We start from the raw sequence: 17,940 nt of genomic DNA, 5'->3' as shown, positions 1-17,940 counted from the left end.
GTCGCTACTACTGCATTTTAGGCTGTACTTACATCATATGGGTATCAGCAGTGTTTTCTTAGTCAATTCCATTCCTAGAAAATAGTTTACTGCACATACCTCATTTGCGGGGGACCCCGCATGCTATTCCCTTTTCTGAAGTTACCCCACTCCTCAGAATGTGCGAGAACAGCCAGTGGATCTTAGTTACGTCTGCTAAGATCATAGAAAATGCAGGCAGATTCTTCTTCTAAATACTGCCTGAGAGAAAAAACAGCACACTCCGGTGCCATTTAAAATAACAAACTTTTGATTGAAGAATGATTAAGTAAAAAACTCCTAACTCCTCTCACGACCTCCTTCTTTGTTGAGAGTTGCAAGAGAATGACTGGATATGACATGTGAGGGGAGGAGCTATATAGCAGCTCTGCTTGGGTGATCCTCTTACAGCTTCCTGTTGGGAAGGAGAATATATCCCATAAATAATGGATGACCCGTGGACTGAACACACTTAACAAGAGAAAATGGTCCTCTTTACGAATGATGTCACCCTTCTTCTAACCATTCCCACTACCTCTATTCCATTAGTTTTCCAATTGATAGAACAATTTGGCAGACTCAGCTATTACAAGACCAATATGTCTAAAACTGAAGCGTATGCTATTAATATCCCCCAAGACCAGCTCATAGACCTTCAGCAACAGTTCAAATTTCAATGGTCCACTAGCCACCTAAAACACCTAGGAATCCAGTTGAGTGCAGATATAGAAACTACTCTAACTTTGATAAATTAATATTAGATATTAAAGCCCTCACGCTAAAATGGGATCATAGGGAAATTTCATGGCTAGGGAGGGTAGCTACAATAAAAATTTCTCTATTGCCGAAGGCTCTATATCTCTTCAGATTCTTACCTATTAACGTTCCACATAAGATGCTACAACAGATCCATCAGATATTTCTAAAATATGTTTGGAAAAATAAAATCCAGAGGATAGCATATAAAACCCTACAAAGACAATTTTCTAAAGGAGGTATCTCTTTCCCTAACATCTTTCTATACTACGAGGCAGCTAGGCTTTCCCATATTGCTACTGACAGGGGAAAGACCAGGATGGTATAGACTGGAGGAAATGTCCCTACCGCAGGGAGTTGATCTTGCTGATGCTATTTGGGTTTCAAAACATAAATCTCTGGCCAAACAGATTAACAATCCCATAGTCAAACAGAATATTAATATATGGCATGACCTCTGACATCACTTGGATATATCACCGCACCCATCACCCATTCATAAATTGAATGGACTTATGTGGGATGTTCAGAGCATCCATTTGGAATATTGGAAGTCGCTGGGCATAAACCAAATATTGGATTTATATACCAACAAAAGTCTAATTAATGTATTCCACTTGGTCAACGCTTCGGGTGGGACCCCTCTAAATCTCTCAAATCGAAACCACAGAGTGTTAAGTCTAGTAAAGTCTTGGGGTTTCCCAAAAAATACTCTAAGAGATGCTACTAAATGAGAAGTGAGTTGGAATACGGGCAGAAGCAAGTTTAGACTTTTTTATTCCATTATGACACCCAATTAAAAGATCACTCTCAGAGGCTTCCATTGCAAATAAAAGCTTGGAGTCATGAACTAGGCATTGCTATATCAGAACAGGATTTGAGTAGGGTGGTATCCCTAACAGAAAAAACTTTACATTGTGTGACAGTATTAGAAATATACATGACAGTTGTATTGAAATGGCATAGAGTACCTACAAGGATAGCTAAAATATCTGCCGATGGCTCTTCACTTTGCTGGAGGTCATACGGGCAACAGGGTTCAGAATTGCACATTTGGTGGTCTTGCCCAGGGTTGGTACCACTTTGACGAGACATCAAGGTGCTACTACAAACATTGAATATTGATACTCCTATAACCCTACAATTGGCCCTAATCCACATGTTTGATGATACAACTCCAGTACACACTAGAAGACTACTTATCTAAATACTAGCTGCAACTAAACTTTGTATAGCAAGAGCATGGAAACAACCTGAACCCCCACTGAATGATGTGTGCGACCTAGTAAACTATTTTGCAAAAATGGAAAGATTTGTTGCTAAAGAACTTGATAGGATGGCCGAATACTGGGAGACCTGGTTTGAGTGGATAAATATTCAGTAGTTGTGACGGACCAAACAGACAAGAAAAGACAATTCCGCTACATTACAATGACATAATATACAGAAATAGTGACAGAAAATCTATTTATTTTTTTTATCCACTCTAGTTTCTCCCACATGTCTTTGTTCCTGCTTCCTATTCTCTATCCCCTCTTCTCTTATCTCTCACCCTCCTCTATCTATTCTCTCCATCTGGGTGTCATCTTTGGCAAATTCACCTACACCAGATATGATACTTTTTGGAAAGATAAAAATTAACCTGTTACACAAACTAGATGGTAACTCTAGGGGGCGCAGATACAAAGAGGAGATATGGAATAATCTATGGCGTGGCCCACTAGCTCAATAAAGGTAATACAATGGATGCAAATATGCACAGGTACACTTAAGGGCTAAGGCCTATAATGATGAATTCCCAGAGTGATAGGGTAATATTGGTAAAATATAGATGTGTTATAAGCACACACACAAAATGATAGTTACAAAAAACACAATATATATGCAAATAGCAGTAATATAAATAATGAGAACAATAGAGTCCTGTTGGCTCTGTATAGGATTCAGTCCTCAGGGATATCCCAAAGTGAACCAGTCCCTTTGATGTATGGTAATCCTCCTGTATAATACAGATGATGTAGAGGTCACATCCAAAAGATGGAGTCAGCTCTTTGCCAGGTACAAGGTCTGGATGCAAACTTTCTCTGTGAAATGGAATCACAAAAAAAAAGGTGCCTCCTAGTGTGATACAGTTGGTACAAATGGATAATGTGAATGCCAAATTAATACTCACAAGTGAAGCAGCACCCAATTGTGCTACATAAAGCAGACTGGGAACTCACAGTGTCCCAGCTCACTGGCACAACATGAATGCTGGTCTATCCAATGTCTTAAATGGACTAAATAAGCTAAGACTCTCGACAACAGGTTAAAAAAACCACAATTTAATGGTAAAATAAAATTCAAAATGTCAACCATATGACACTGAAATTTAAAATTAAAACACAGTAAGCAACACGTTTCTCAGACTGCTGTCTGTTTCATCAGGCTTCTTTAGTAGGATATATAATATGCTATAGAAATATTTTGGTTAAAATATTACATGTAATAGGATAGTTTTGTGTATACGATAGAGGTGATAGAAATCCTTATAGATTGTCTTAATTTGTGCCTGGTTTGCAAGTTTAATCAAGGACTCTGAAACTTATACACATCCACTGTTCACTTTCTGGGGCCCCACAGCTATATTGTTTGCTAAATACATACAGCTCTGGACTTGAAACACTACTTATGGTTTTATGTGTCAGCCTTTTTGGTTGTTGTATCTTATAAGGATTAGTGTTTTGAATTGTCCTAGCAGCATACTGCAGTATCAGTGTTCATAAATTGCGTGATATATTTTCAACGTATTTGCTTCTCATTGCCTGTTATGCATTTTATTTTTATGTGTATGTGATAGACGGCCCATTTTATCAAGATTCATATTTATATATAGTAATAAAGTGTTGATTAACCACTGTGCAGCCTTTGGTCCTTCTTTGATTGATTCGATTACTGTTTTCAATCCTCCTCTTTGAACCATTTACAAACTATTTTAAGAATCTTCTGTCAGTACATTCCTTTTAGTGTTCCGGTTTATCTTGATGTATTACACTATTGTGGATTGCATTTTTACTTTGAGGATACATGCTTGGGTACACGGGAGACTATAAGGAGATTAGGGAACTATAGAGGATGTGTGGCATTTAAGCCAAGTGTAGAATTAGACACTAACTTATCAAATATATATGGGTTAAAAAATAACACTTTATTTAACATATATGCGAAATGGACAAAACAGTGAATAAGACACCAATATGGAATGGTAGAGATGGGTATGTGCACTTCCAAACTCCATATGAGTCAATATTCCAAAATGAGTGTCTCAAATTAAAAACATAAGGGCCGTGTGGACATGGAGGTATTGTGGGTCATCAGCTGGGTTTAGTATAGGGAAGCTAATATAACAGCTATCTGTATATCTCAGTATCACACATATGCCTAGCTTATTCTCTATTGATAAATTCACACAGACTCAATACACACAGCACACAAGTGTAAATTGCTAATGAGTCATACATATATATATTTATATGTTCGTTGGATACATTTAATATAGTCAGTTGTAAATTGAGAGACTGATCTCTCACATGCCTGGTTATAATAACCTTGTACATTGAATGTTATATTCAATATTGTTATGTCTCACTATTGGCGGATATATTGTAAGGGAGTAACTCATGAGCGTATTAACTATTCAGTGATTTACTGCTTAAACATATCTCTTTGCAGAGATAGTCTATTAAACGGATTTTCTACCAGCTAATACGTGCATACCGCACTTTATACAGGTTACCAAACGCTATAAAAGTATTCAAGCCCTTACATAACAATCGCACCCTATGCTGATATTGTGTATACACTGCAGTATATATAGAACCGCTTGCTATGAATGCTGAGTTAGACCACACACGGATCCCCCTAGGCCACGCCCACCAACGTGTTTCCGTCACTCAAACGTGACTTCGTCAGGGCATAGGGCCAGCCCAGCATGAATCCACACTTCTTATACTTATCCGTTGTCATGGTGACGCAGGATTGTTTGCGGAAGTGTTACACCGCATTGGCAATTTTCTTTGGCAGTTAATACTGCCATTGAACATCGTATAGATGTTTTGTTTACAAAACATTTTTCTGGGTTTAAGAGTTTTAAATTGAAGTAATTGTATAGAGAACCAGTGACTGTGTCTTAGTCATTACCCGTTTACAGGCAATTTAACATGATACCGGAGCTCAGAAATAGTAACCTGAATGTGTCCATTGTAGCTATGAACTAAAAACACTTATTTTTGTGACTAAGCGATCCACTCTAAAGAAAATATCAATGTTACACCTCTTGTTTACAGTCTGTTTATGCCTATTTAGAAAAAAAAAGACATAGTTTAGATCTATAGGACCGATGTTTAAGCCTAAAGAAATTGGTATTTCAATCCAAAAAAAAAATTACCTTAAAATAATTCTAAAAAATTGGTCCAAAAATACATAGTGTTATGGGTGGGAAGGAAAGATCTGTATTTATTTTACTGCTATCTTAATATTAGTAAAATAAAATATAATTAAGTTACAGCATATGATATGTCTTATCGTTTGAAAATATATATATATATATATATATATATATATATATGCATTCTCTCCTCAAAAGGGAGTTGCTTATTACATATGTAATCTCCCTAATATATATATCTCCCACATATATGCCGTTCTTTCCCAAAATATCTTCAAAATATCTTCAAAATGAACAGAATACTTTCCTTATCCAAATCTTACCCCTCTACTTGCCAATTCATAAGTTCATTGAGATCATATTATATGGTCTTACATGATATAAAGGATAAACCACTAATAAGCTAAGTCCCATAAACAGGTGGTATTTTATCTTATAGGAAACATTTATAGGAAATGGCCTCATTAAAGCCTTTTGGTGCAGCTGATTGTAGCTCGTGGATCCATCTGCATTCCTTTTGCAGAAGTATTTTTGTAATATCACCCCTTCTTCCTCTCAATTTCAATTGCTCAATTGCAAAGAAAAAATTATCATATTTGTGTCCTTGATGTACAGTTTTCATATGTTCTGCTACCGTTACATTGCGATTCCATTTGATGTCACCTATATTTTCTAGTACTTTAGTACGTAGTTCTCTGGAGGTTTCACCCACGTATATCTGGGGACATTTGCACATAGCGACATAGATCACTCGTCGTGATCTACAGTTTAAAAAAATCTGAAATTTCATATTTTTTTACCTGTTTTTGGGTGTGTGAAAATCTTAGTAGGGGCCATATTTTTGCATGCCTACCACCTGCCACATTTGTGGAAACCTTTGGTTTCTTGTAGCCACATTCTCGATTGTTCTTGTGAGTAGTGGCTATTCATTAGGATATCTTTTAGATCTTCTGTGTGTTATCACTGGTTTTTCAGTGATTACTTCTTCAAGGTCTTTATCCTCCTGAAGTACATGCCAGTGTCTCTGAAAGATATTCCTAATGATGATATTTTTCTCATCAAAAATTCCTATTATTCTCAAGGTCTGTGATTCACATTTTGGTATAGATAGAATGTGCCAAAAGGGAGCGCTACAATACCCCTGATGTGGGACAAGTAGCTTAAGGTGGTGTCCACGACGTATACTTACAATTAGTATAATCTAGCCAATAACCGTAATGATTAGGAAAATTCTAAAAGTATTAAAATGTAATTGTTATTGAAACATATAACACAATAAAAACATTGAAAGAGATAAAATAAAATAAAATACAATATCACGTATTCTATGAATCCAGAGAAATTGGAATGATTTTGAATGGAAAAAAAGGTTACATTGGTAAAAAAGTGATCAATCAGGATGCTCAAATAACTAACATGACATAAAATTGATAAGATAAATCCAAACGTATGTCCATAAGAAAGTCCCAAGAATAAATGTCCAAAAATAAAACCTAATGCGTGTCCATGTGTGGAAGTTCTAAATTGATGTGTCCAAATTCAAATCCAGTCCTGATCTGAAATATAATTATGTGGTGGTGATGGTGAATCCGTGTGGTAAAAAATGCCAAACAATCAAACTGCGGTGTAAAAATCAAAAAAATTAAATAAAGAAAAATTAAAAAATGTTATATATATTTATATATATATATATATATATATATATATATATATATATATATAACATTTTTCATTTTTCTTTATTTTATTTTTTTGATTTTTACACCGCAGTGACCCCCACCCCCTAAAAAAGGCTATCTACAAAAGCCCATATATGCTCCTTGCAATAACGATAGCGCTCCACTTGTAATCTAGCCCATATACAGCTAGCTAAATAATGAAAAGTGAATATGCCCAGTTCATATGTTAATAAACATTAGGCTAGGCTTTATTATGAAAAATGAAAAAGAAATTAGCTAAAAATCACATTTTTACACCATAAAGCTTGCACACAACTAAAATATAATTACAATCATTTATTGAAATTAGGAGTATAGAAAAAGTGTTAATTATAAAATTATGTCAAAATTATATGAAATTGTTCAAATCTGCTATTGTTGGTTAAGGCAGGTATGATCAATACTGAATCATTTAGCCACCATCATTTTCTTTCACTTTGCCCACGTATATTTTGTTAGTGTAGGCTGGTGGAAAACCACAGTGTTTGTTCCAGAACCATTTTTAATGGGTGCACCACCCGGTTGATTTTATTAATCACCCGGCTAACATTTGAGCCAATATTAAGCGAAAATTAGCTAATATTGAATTTTTTCAATGTTTATAGCACAGATAATCATTAACCCCTTCGCTACCGGGACTTTCAGAGAAGAACTTGCAAATACCAGAGAAGTTTTAGCATTTTTTCTATAACTCCATTTAAATAGAAATAGAGCCATGTTTTTTTTATTTATTTATTTACCTGTCAAAACTATGGTAGACAACCCAAGGTATTGATCTAGGCCCATTTTGGTATATTTCATGCCACCATTTCACTGCTCAATGCGAGCATATATATAAAAAAAATTGTTAACTTTTTCACAAACTTTGAAGTTCTCATCAAAATTATTTACATACCGTTCGTGCAATCAAGACACAAATGATTGTAAAAGTTTCTTTGGGATCCCTTTTGTTCAGAAATAGCAGACATACATGGCTTTGCCATTGCTTTTTGATAATTAGAATGCCGCTAATTGCAGCTGCACACCATACTTCTATTATTTGCGGTGGTGAAGGGGTTAATCATTATCTTGTAAGGTTAATTTTAGCTTTAGTGTAGAGATTACCCTCCAAGCTGAAACCTCCCTCCCCCATCCCCTGATCCCTACCTGATCCCTCCCAAACAGCTCTCTTTCCTATATATATATATATTATATATATATATATATATATATATATATATATAGCTGCCAATCAATTGATCCCTAGAGACATATAGCTGCCGACCCACTGATCAATAGAGTTATATAGCTGTAAAATCCACTGATAGCTACAGGCATATAGCTGCCAATCAACTGATAACTACAGGCATATAGCTGCCAATCCATTGAAAACTACAGACATATACAGTATCCCACAAAAGTGAGTACTCCCCTCACAATTTTGGAAATATTTTATTATACCTTTTCATGTGACAACACTGAGCCTAGAACAAACACTGGCAATTAAGGGTTGTCAGGTACCTTCCCTGAGGGGATGGTGGGTGTCCCATCTCTGGTCATCAGGGTTTCGCGGCTATGTGGGGATCATTTGCTCCTGTTCATGTGCTGCGCCCGCGTAGATGTGTTTCCAGCTCATGCAATGTGGCAGGTGTTCTTTCTTGTTCCCATATTCATTTTACAAATGCATGTGCTTCTCACCTTCCTAGTGGCAGGTTTTATAGAATATGTTGCTTATGCACTACAGGTATTAGTACACGTTGCTCACTTGTTGCTAGTCATGCCCTATGGCCTTTATAAGTAGCATCAGTAAGTCTTTGCATTGCTTGTTTGTTTGGCCAGTTTCCAGCAACATAAAGCTTATTCCTTGTTCTCAGTATGTTCTCACCTTGGCCTACCCTGACCTTGGATTGTGTAACAACTTTGCCTTGCTAGCCACCTGCCCTGACCTCAGATTGTTTAACAATCTTGCCTTGCTAGCCACCTGCCCTGACCTCAGATTGTTTAACAATCTTGCTTGCTAGCCACCTGCCCTGACCTCAGATTGTTTAACAATCTTGCTTGCTAGCCACCTGCCCTGACCTCAGATTGTTTAACAATCTTGCCTTGCCTGCCGCCTGCCCTGACCTCAGATTGTTTAACAATCTTGCCTTGCTAGCCACCTGCCCTGACCTCAGATTGTTTAACAATCTTGCCTTGCTAGCCACCTGCCCTGACCTCAGATTGTTTAACAATCTTGCCTTGTCTGCCGCCTGCTCTTCCCTTGGCTCTTGCATCACCAGCCCTTGTTATTTCCAAGTATACTTTTGCACAGTCACTTCCATTTAAGGAATTCCTCCACCTGATGCCAGAAATAGGGATGGTGAATATGAACGTGGTAGTGTCAGTGGCTTTCCAAACATTGGGTTACATCAAGGTTGCATAATATTAATGCAGGAGTGATTGTCTGGTACACAGGTAGCGGTGTGTAGCTGCACTGGCATATTGAAGCATTTAGTCAACTTCACTGACACTTAAAACAATATGACTGAACCTTTACTGGTCATTATAAAGCTGCGCCATACAAGTCACAATAATTGTCTGAAGCTACCTGTACAAATACTTTACCAGAAGAAAACTGCCTGAGCTTTTTTATGTCCAATCTGATATAATGCTAGGAAATCCTTTTCTGTTAAAGTAGTTTAAAAGTGCCTGTTCCCAAGTGAGCATTATCTTTTTAGGACATGCTTTAAACTATGCTATTAAACTAGGTTTGTTGCAGGTTGAGCAACTTTCTTCAGTTAGTTTAATCTCATGTGCCATACTGTTTATGTAAAACATTGGTTAAGGTACTTACTTAACACCTGCAGACTTGGCTTGAAGGGCACTGCTCCAGAAGTCATCTACATTGTCAGGTTCTGAAAAGGCCTGTAAGCAAGCACTAAATGGGATCTTTGCACGCACTAGTTCAGGGACAGGTCTTCTTGCAGTCTCTGCTTCACGTTTTTTCAGCTCATATGCAATCAGTTCATCTGAAATACACCAGCTGAAGGTTTAAACGGACATGAAGGTAATGCATTAAATTTAATGCATAACTTTTATAAAAACTAATAAACTGTTTGGGTTTTTTGTGCATATGTACTTTTTTTAAATGTAGCCAATCTAAGACTGCATCAATCAAATTATCCATCTAAACATGTTCTTGAGGCCTAAAGTAAAGAAACGTGATTGGGACATGCACAAGATCTTGCTTGATGACTGCAAAAAGCAGTTCTCTCCCTTAGGCAAAGAGGGGAAATGATATTCATAATGTTGTATGGCTTAGTCAATACAGCCTCTTGCTGTACTAACAATGACTAGCACTTAAAATAAGAAAAATGTCTGAGACAGGATAATCTGTTGCCAGGAGGTTGAGATTTGCATTTTATAAAAAAAAAAATATATACACCTAAAATATATTTACATCCTTAACACTTAGAAGAATAGAGTGGAATAAAATGTGATTTATCCATCTTTATTGATCAAATATATTCTGCCATATATTTGGTTAGAGTCCAATATTTTAAAAAACACACATGACCAGGGACAATTATCATTCTAGTTTCAGGTACTAGGCAGACACTAAAGCTTTAGCAAGAAATGTCATTTTGAACTAAAATGTGCATCCTAAACCATCAATGTTTCAAATTCACCTTTATTTGTGGCTGCTTCCATAGCTACAGGTAACTGCATGAGATAGTCAACTCTCTGTGAATAACGAACTTTCCGCGACTGGCAGCATTGTGTTCTCTCTTCCACTAAGAACCGGAAGACGTCAATAGGATTTTCTGAACCAACGCTGTTCCTCTATTAAAACAGAAAAAAAATACTCAGTAAAAGAGTTGTAAGAAACACTTTTACATCATGTGTAACTAAACACTATAGTAATAGTTAAGTTGTTTATTTCATTTGCTAAAAAGACTTTGGCTATTTACACATTTATGCTTAGGATTAAATCTTTTTGAGCCCCAATTCTTAAAGGGAAAATAAACACTTTGTAATTACATTTTAGTGTAGTGATTGACTGTAGTCCTGCAATAAGTAAACAGGAGAGTCTGAAAATGTTTATAAATGGACACTTTGTTTGCTGCAAATCTTTTTTTAAGAACCAAACTCCACCCTTCATTTGCCTTATTTGACTTGTTACTAGTGTAGATACTGCTAGCCACAGTTATTTTGTTATCATAGCTATCATTCATGTTATGTTAGAGGGTATTTAACGAACGCAACACAAGTTGCGTTATTTCACCCTCCATAGCGCTGCAATTACATGTTTTCAAACAGCCGGCTTGTGCGTGCGATATGGTTGCGTTGAGCTCCATACCGCACAAAATACAAGCTCTGTTTTGACGTGCTCGTGCACGCTTTTCCTATAGACATCAATGGGGAGAGAGTGCTAGAAAAAAAAATAATACCTGCGATAGCGAAATGAAAAGCTCCGTAACGCAGCCCCATTGATGTCTTTGTCGGAAAAAAAAGTTATGTTTAAACCTAACACCCTAACATAAACCCCACGTCTAAACACCCCTAATCTGCTGCCCCCAACATCACCGACACCTACATAAAGTTATTAACCACTAATCTGCCGCCCCCGACATAATGTTATTAACCCCTAATCTTCCGCCCCGACACCTACATAATGTTTTTAATCCCTAATCTGCCACCCCGACATCTACATGTTACAATTTACTAACCCCTAATCTGCCGCTCCCGACATCACCGCCACTATGAATATTTATTAACCACTATCCCGCCGCCCTCCGACACTGCCACCATTATAATAAATCTTTTAACCCCTAAACCGCAAGCCCCCCACAACGAAATATACTAAATTAAACTATTAACTCCTAAACTGAAAGCCCCCCACATTGCAATAAACTAATTTAAACTAGTAACCCCTAAAACTAACGCCCCCTAACTTTATATTAAAATTACAATTTCCCTATCTTAAATTAAAAAACTTACCTGTCAAATTAAAAAAACTAAGTTTAAACTAACAATTAAACTAAAATAACTATTAAACTAAAATTAAACTAACTACCAATTAAAGAAAACTAAAATACACATAAAAAAAAAATTCTAACACTACTATAAAAATTACAAAGTATCTAATTACAAAAAATACTAAATTTAAAAAAAATAAACTAAATTACAAAAAATAAACAAAATTATCAAAAATAAAAAAGAATTACACCTAATCTAATAGCCCTATAAAAATAAAAAGCCCACCCAAAATAAAAAAAAACCCTAGCCTACAATAAACTACCAATAGCCCTTAAAAAGGGCCTTTTGTAGGGCATTGCCCTAAGTTAAACAGCTCTTTTACCTGTAAAAAAAAACACACAAAGACCCTCCAAAATAATAAACCTAACTAACAAAAACCTAAGCTACCCATTGCCCTGAAAAGGGCATTTGTATGGGGATTACCCTTAAAACGGCATTCAGCTCTTTTTCATTGCCCTTAAAAGGGCATTTAGCTCTTTTAAGAATGCCCAAATCCTAACCTAAAAAATAAACCCACCCAAAAAAGTTTAAAAAATCCTAGCACTAACCCCGACGATCCACTTACAGTTCCTGAAGTCCGGACAGCCAGGCGGCAAGAGGTCTTCATCCAGGCGGCGAGGTCTTCATCCATCCAGGAGGCGTCTTCTATCTTCATCCAGGCGGCACGGAGAGGGTCTATCCTGAAGACATCCGGCACGGAGCATCCTCTTCATATGGTCGCCGCCGTATACTGAATCTTCAATGAAAGGGAGCCTTTTCAAAATGGCGTCCCCTGCATTCCTATTGGCTGATTTGAATTTTAAAATTATAATCAGCTAATAGGATGAGAGCTACTGAAATCCTATTGGCTGTTCAAATCAGCCAATAGGATGGGAGCTACTGAAATTCTATTGGCTATTCAAATCAGCCAATAGAATTTCAGTAGTTCTCATCCTATTGGCTGATTTGAACAGCCAAAAGGATTTCAGTAGCTCTCATCTTATTGGCTGATTTGAATTTCAAAAATTATATCAGCCAATCGGAATGCAAGGGACTCAATTTTGAAAAGGCTCCCTTGCATTGAAGATTCAGTGTACAGTGGCGACCGTATGAAGTGGACGTTCCGCGCCAGATGTCTTCAGGATGGACCCGCTCTGCACAGCACCGGGATGAAATTAGAAGATGCCGCCTGGATGAAGATAGAAGACACCGTCTGGGTGGATGAAGATAGAAGACGCCTGGATGTCCGGACTTCAGGAACTGTAAGTGGATCGTCGGGGGTTAGTGTTATCAGTCAATAGGATTAAAGCTTAATCCTATTGGCTGATTGCATTAGCCAATAGGATTTTTTACCCTTTAATTCCGATTGGCTGATGGAATTCTATGAGCCAATCGGAATTCAAGGGATGCCATCTTGGATGACGTCCCTTAAAGGGAACCTTCAGTGTACGGCTGGGACCGTATGAAGAGGATGCTCCGCGCCGGTTGTCTTGAAGATGGAGCCGCTCCACGTCGGAAGGATGAAGATAGAAGATGCCGTCTGGATGAAGACTTCTGCCCGCCTGGAGGACGACTTCTTGCCGCTTGGATGAAGACTTCTCCCAGCTTCGTTGAGGACTTCTGCCCGCTTGGATGAAGACTTCTCCCGGATTGATGAGGATGGATGTCCGGTCTTCAAAAACTGTAAGAGAATCTTCGGGGGTTAGTGTTAGGTTTTACTAAAGGGTTTATTGGGTGGGTTTTATTTTTAGATTAGGGTTTTGGGCAACAACAAAAAAGCTAAATGCCCTTTTAAGGGCAATGCCCATCCAAATGCCCTTTTCAGGGCAATGGGGAGCTTAGTTTTTTTTAGATAGGATTTTATTTGGGGGGTTTGGTTGTGTGGGTGGTTGTATTTAATTTTAGTGTAATGTTAGGTGTTATGTTAGGTGTAACTCAGGTTAGATTTTATTTTACAGGTAAATTTGTATTTATTTTAACTAGAAAGTTAGTAAATAGTTAATAACTATTTACTAACTAGTCTACCTAGTTAAAATAAATACAAACTTAGCTGTGAAATAAAAATAAAACCTAAGATAGCTACAATGTAACTATTAGTTATATTGTAGCTAGCTTAGAGTTTATTTTACAGGTAAGTATTTAGTTTTAAATAGGAATTAGTTAGGTAATGATAGTAAGTTTTATTAAGATTTATTTTAATTATATTAAAGTTAGGGTTAGGATTAGACTTAGGGTTAGGTTTAGGGGTTAATATATTTATTTAGTGTTAGTGATGTGGGAGGCCAGAGGTTTAGGGGTTAATAACTTTAGTATAGTGGTGGCGGTGACGTTGGGGGCAGCAGATTAGGGGTTAATAAGTGTAATGTGGGTGTCGGCGATGTCGGGGATGTTTCCCCATAGGAATCGATGGGGCTGAGTTACGGAGCTTTACGCTCCTTTATTGCAGGTGTTAAGCTTTTTTTTAGCCAGCTCTCCCCATTGATGTCTATGGGGAAATCATGCACGAGCACGTAAAACCAGCTCAAAGCAGCGCTGGTATTTGTGTGCGGTATGGAGCTCAACACAACCATATTGCCCACAAACGCAGGTTTTTGGAAAACCTGTAATAGCAGCGCTATTAAAGGTGAGCGGTGGAAATAACTAGCAAGTTATTACCGAGCCGCTCATAACGCAAAACTCGTAATCTGGCCGTCTGTTTGTTAAATAGAGGCTCAATATTGTGATTTGTGTAATGTTCCCTGAAATATTCTAAGATCCATCCAAGACAAATGATAGGGCCAAATGACAAAAGTGTAGGAGGACTGAAACCAGTCGGTACTGGATTCAGTTTTATTTCCCCCACTGACATCTCACTGACCCATGTGAGGAGGAAGCATTACAGCATAACATGTTCTCTTTCCCCCTTTCTTGGGGCAGTACAGGAGCTCACTGTGTGTATGTAATGATCCCACGCACCTTCAGATCAGTCTCTGACACTGGATCTTTCCCTCTCCGGAATCTTTTATATCTATTCTTCTGTATTATTGAGCTGCAGACCACTGGTCTATAATATTAAATGTTAATATATCTTTTCTAAATTACTCTCTCTAGTCTCTACCTCTCCTTTCTTTTTCCACACTTTTCTTCTTTACTTTCTCTTATTGTTGTCTCTTCATTATAATTACAGTTGACACTAATTCTTCATGTGCGTTAGCCCGACATGAGTTATATTAAGGTACGTTATGTATTTATTAAATATAAAATATTGGAAAATATTAATAATTAATGTAAATAATTATTATAGATGTTCTTAAAAATGCTAAAAAATAATTTGAATATATATATATATATATATATTTCAGTAACACAAATAATTATTAATACTTTTTTAATATTTTATATTAATAATTAGGTGCATTAAGATAATTAATTCTTCATGTGCGCTAACCCGACAACAAGTTGTACCTACAGTGTGAAACCCGAAGCCTGTTATATTTTACATTCCAATCTTCTTCACATAGAAGAAATTTTTATTTTAATATTTTAATATTTATTTCTATATATATAGCTGTAATGTTAAAATATATATCTATACCTAAATATATAAATATATATACAGTACTGTGCAAAAGTCAAAGGCCACCACCAACTTTGTTTTAGCATCCATATTTATTTTTTGGTCTCTTTAGTAAGATAAAACATTAAATACAAGGAAAATGTACACAACAAAGAAAACACAACAAAATGGCTTCTTCAGGCAAACGTCAGTATTTAGTGTGACCTCTCTTAGCACTACGCACATCTTGAACTCTTTTGGGGAGGCTGCCCTGACGTTTTCTGAAGTAATCTTCTGGTATATTATGCCAGGCTTCTTTCAGCACTTCCCAGAGTTAATTAGCTTTAGATTGTCTTTTATTTCTTTCTCTGTCCAGGTAATTCCATACTGCCTCTATGATATTCAGGTCCTGACTCTGGGGAGGCCAGCCCATGACTGTTCGTGTTTGATTAGCTGTTTTTCTCTCCAAATATGATTTCACTGCATTAGCAGTGTGCTTGAGATCGTTATCATGCTGAAAATTAAAACCATTCCCAAACAGGCACTTTCCAAAAGGAATGGCATGATGCATTAAACCTATCTGTACTTCTCAGCATTCATGATCTTATCAATTTGGACAATATTACCAACACCACTGGCAGAAATGCAGCCCCAAACCAGGACAGACCCTCCACCATGTTTTACTGAAGGCTGCAAGCACTCATTCTTCCATCTTTCTCCAACTCTTCTTCTCACATATTGCCGATGATTGGACTAAAAAAAAAATTCAAACTTGGATTCGTCACTCCATAATACTCTTTTCACTGATCTTCCTTATAATCTTTGTAAGCGTTAGCATATTTTAGTCTTTTCACCCTGTTCCCCTTCCAAAAAAGTGGTTTCTTGGCTGCTACCCTTCCACAAGTACCATTCCTGATCAAGCTTTTTTGGACTGTAGAATAGTCAACTTGGCAACCAGATGAAGCTGCCAGATGCGGAGCCAGGTCCTTGCTGGACTTCTTCCGGTCTCTCATAGAAGAAACTCTTAGAAACTTCTCATAAGATTTTGAAAGTTTTCTTGGCCTTCCATTCCTTTTTTTGTCCTTGACCTCTCCTGATTCTTCAAATTTCTTTATAACAGATTGAATACCACATCTGTGATCTTTGGCATTTTGAATGGAATGATGTGAATGAATGTTGGTCTTATTAGCAAGTTTCCAATTAAATGCATACCACATGTGTATGTAATGCTTAAGCATGTCTTGCACAAACCTGGTGGAATAGACCTTCAGCAGTCATTTTGACATGAAATAGTAGGACAAATACAGGTGTTAGCAATGGCATTAATTAGGGTTCCATTCCATTTAGGTTAATGAGATCCAGGTCCCTGATTTTGCTCAAGTGTAAAGGAAGGTCACACTAAATACTTGCCACTTTAGTCTATAGAAGCTTATTTTTTTCTGATTTGTTTAGTTTTTTTAATACTGCATACAAATATCCTGTATTTTCTGGTTATATTCTAATAAAGAGACTGAAAAATAATTATATATGGTCATTATACCATTGCTAAAACAACAAATCTAATGGTGGCCTAAGATTTTTGCACAGTACTGTATATTTAAAACATTTTCCTGTATGTGAAGAACATTGGAATGTGAAATATTAATAACTCTTTTCGAGTATAGTGCTGTGGGTTTAAATATGGTGCCAGGTTAGTGCGCAAGCTATAACGGTTAGGTTTTTTTGAGATATCCAAAGCACTTTAGATAGCGCGCATCAGGTTTCGCTTGCACGCAAAACTTTTACTTTCAACTTGTAATACAAACGCTAACTGGCAGTGATAGCACTCAAGTGAAAGCGCTAAATAGCACGTCACTCCATTTTCTCCCTCTTCATTTTCTCTCTTGCTTTCTACTCCCCATTTTCTCACCATCTCCATTCTCTCTCTTTCTCCATTCTGTCTTTCCCCCTCTCCAAATCTTATTTCCTTTGGGCTGGAATTTAATTAATTTTAGAGAAGAGTTAGAGAAGTTGTGTTACATTTATAGCATTTTTTTATTTTTTTTTTAAATATTCTCAAGAAAAATGCATTCAAATGCTCCTATACTTACTCATCCTACTGCTGCTCTGTAATCATGTCATTCACATCACTTTTAAAACCATGAAAAAAATAAGGAAATTGTACTCTTAAAAAGGATTTATTCAGCAGTTTCTTTCTACTTTACAATATATACACCATATGAATAAGTATCAGTTTTGCAGAGCTCAGCTCTGAGATGAAGACTTATTCCATTGTGATTTATGCCCTTGTCACCTTTCTGCACACTGCTATTTGGTAGTAACCATCTAACTATGCTAGTGCAGGGGCCCTCCCAATATATGTGCATATGCCTTTAAAAAACAGTTATATATTTTACTATAAGCATTTTTGCTTATAGAAGCATATTGCAAAAATGTTTATATTTCAAATTTAAGTGCACCCATGCAGATTTTAATTTTGACATTTCTATCCCTTTAAGTTTGCCACCCCT

General features: G+C 36.8%; 1 protein-coding gene across 1 annotated transcript in view; it reads right to left on the bottom strand.

Moving 5' to 3' along the window:
• Positions 1-17,940, bottom strand: part of USP13 (ubiquitin specific peptidase 13) — a 342,814-nt gene that overhangs the window by 111,403 nt on the left and 213,471 nt on the right. The window contains exons 12-13 of the mRNA XM_053710167.1: positions 10,566-10,719; positions 9,731-9,905 (exon numbers count right to left, since the gene is read on the bottom strand). Of these exons, the coding sequence (XP_053566142.1) occupies positions 9,731-9,905; positions 10,566-10,719 (329 nt within the window). The remainder of the gene's footprint in view (positions 1-9,730; positions 9,906-10,565; positions 10,720-17,940) is intronic.

Source organism: Bombina bombina, chromosome 4, assembly GCF_027579735.1.
Source record: "Bombina bombina isolate aBomBom1 chromosome 4, aBomBom1.pri, whole genome shotgun sequence".
Taxonomy (NCBI): domain Eukaryota; kingdom Metazoa; phylum Chordata; class Amphibia; order Anura; family Bombinatoridae; genus Bombina; species Bombina bombina.
Note: the sequence above shows the minus strand (reverse complement) of the source record. Positions and strands in the feature narration are given on the sequence as shown.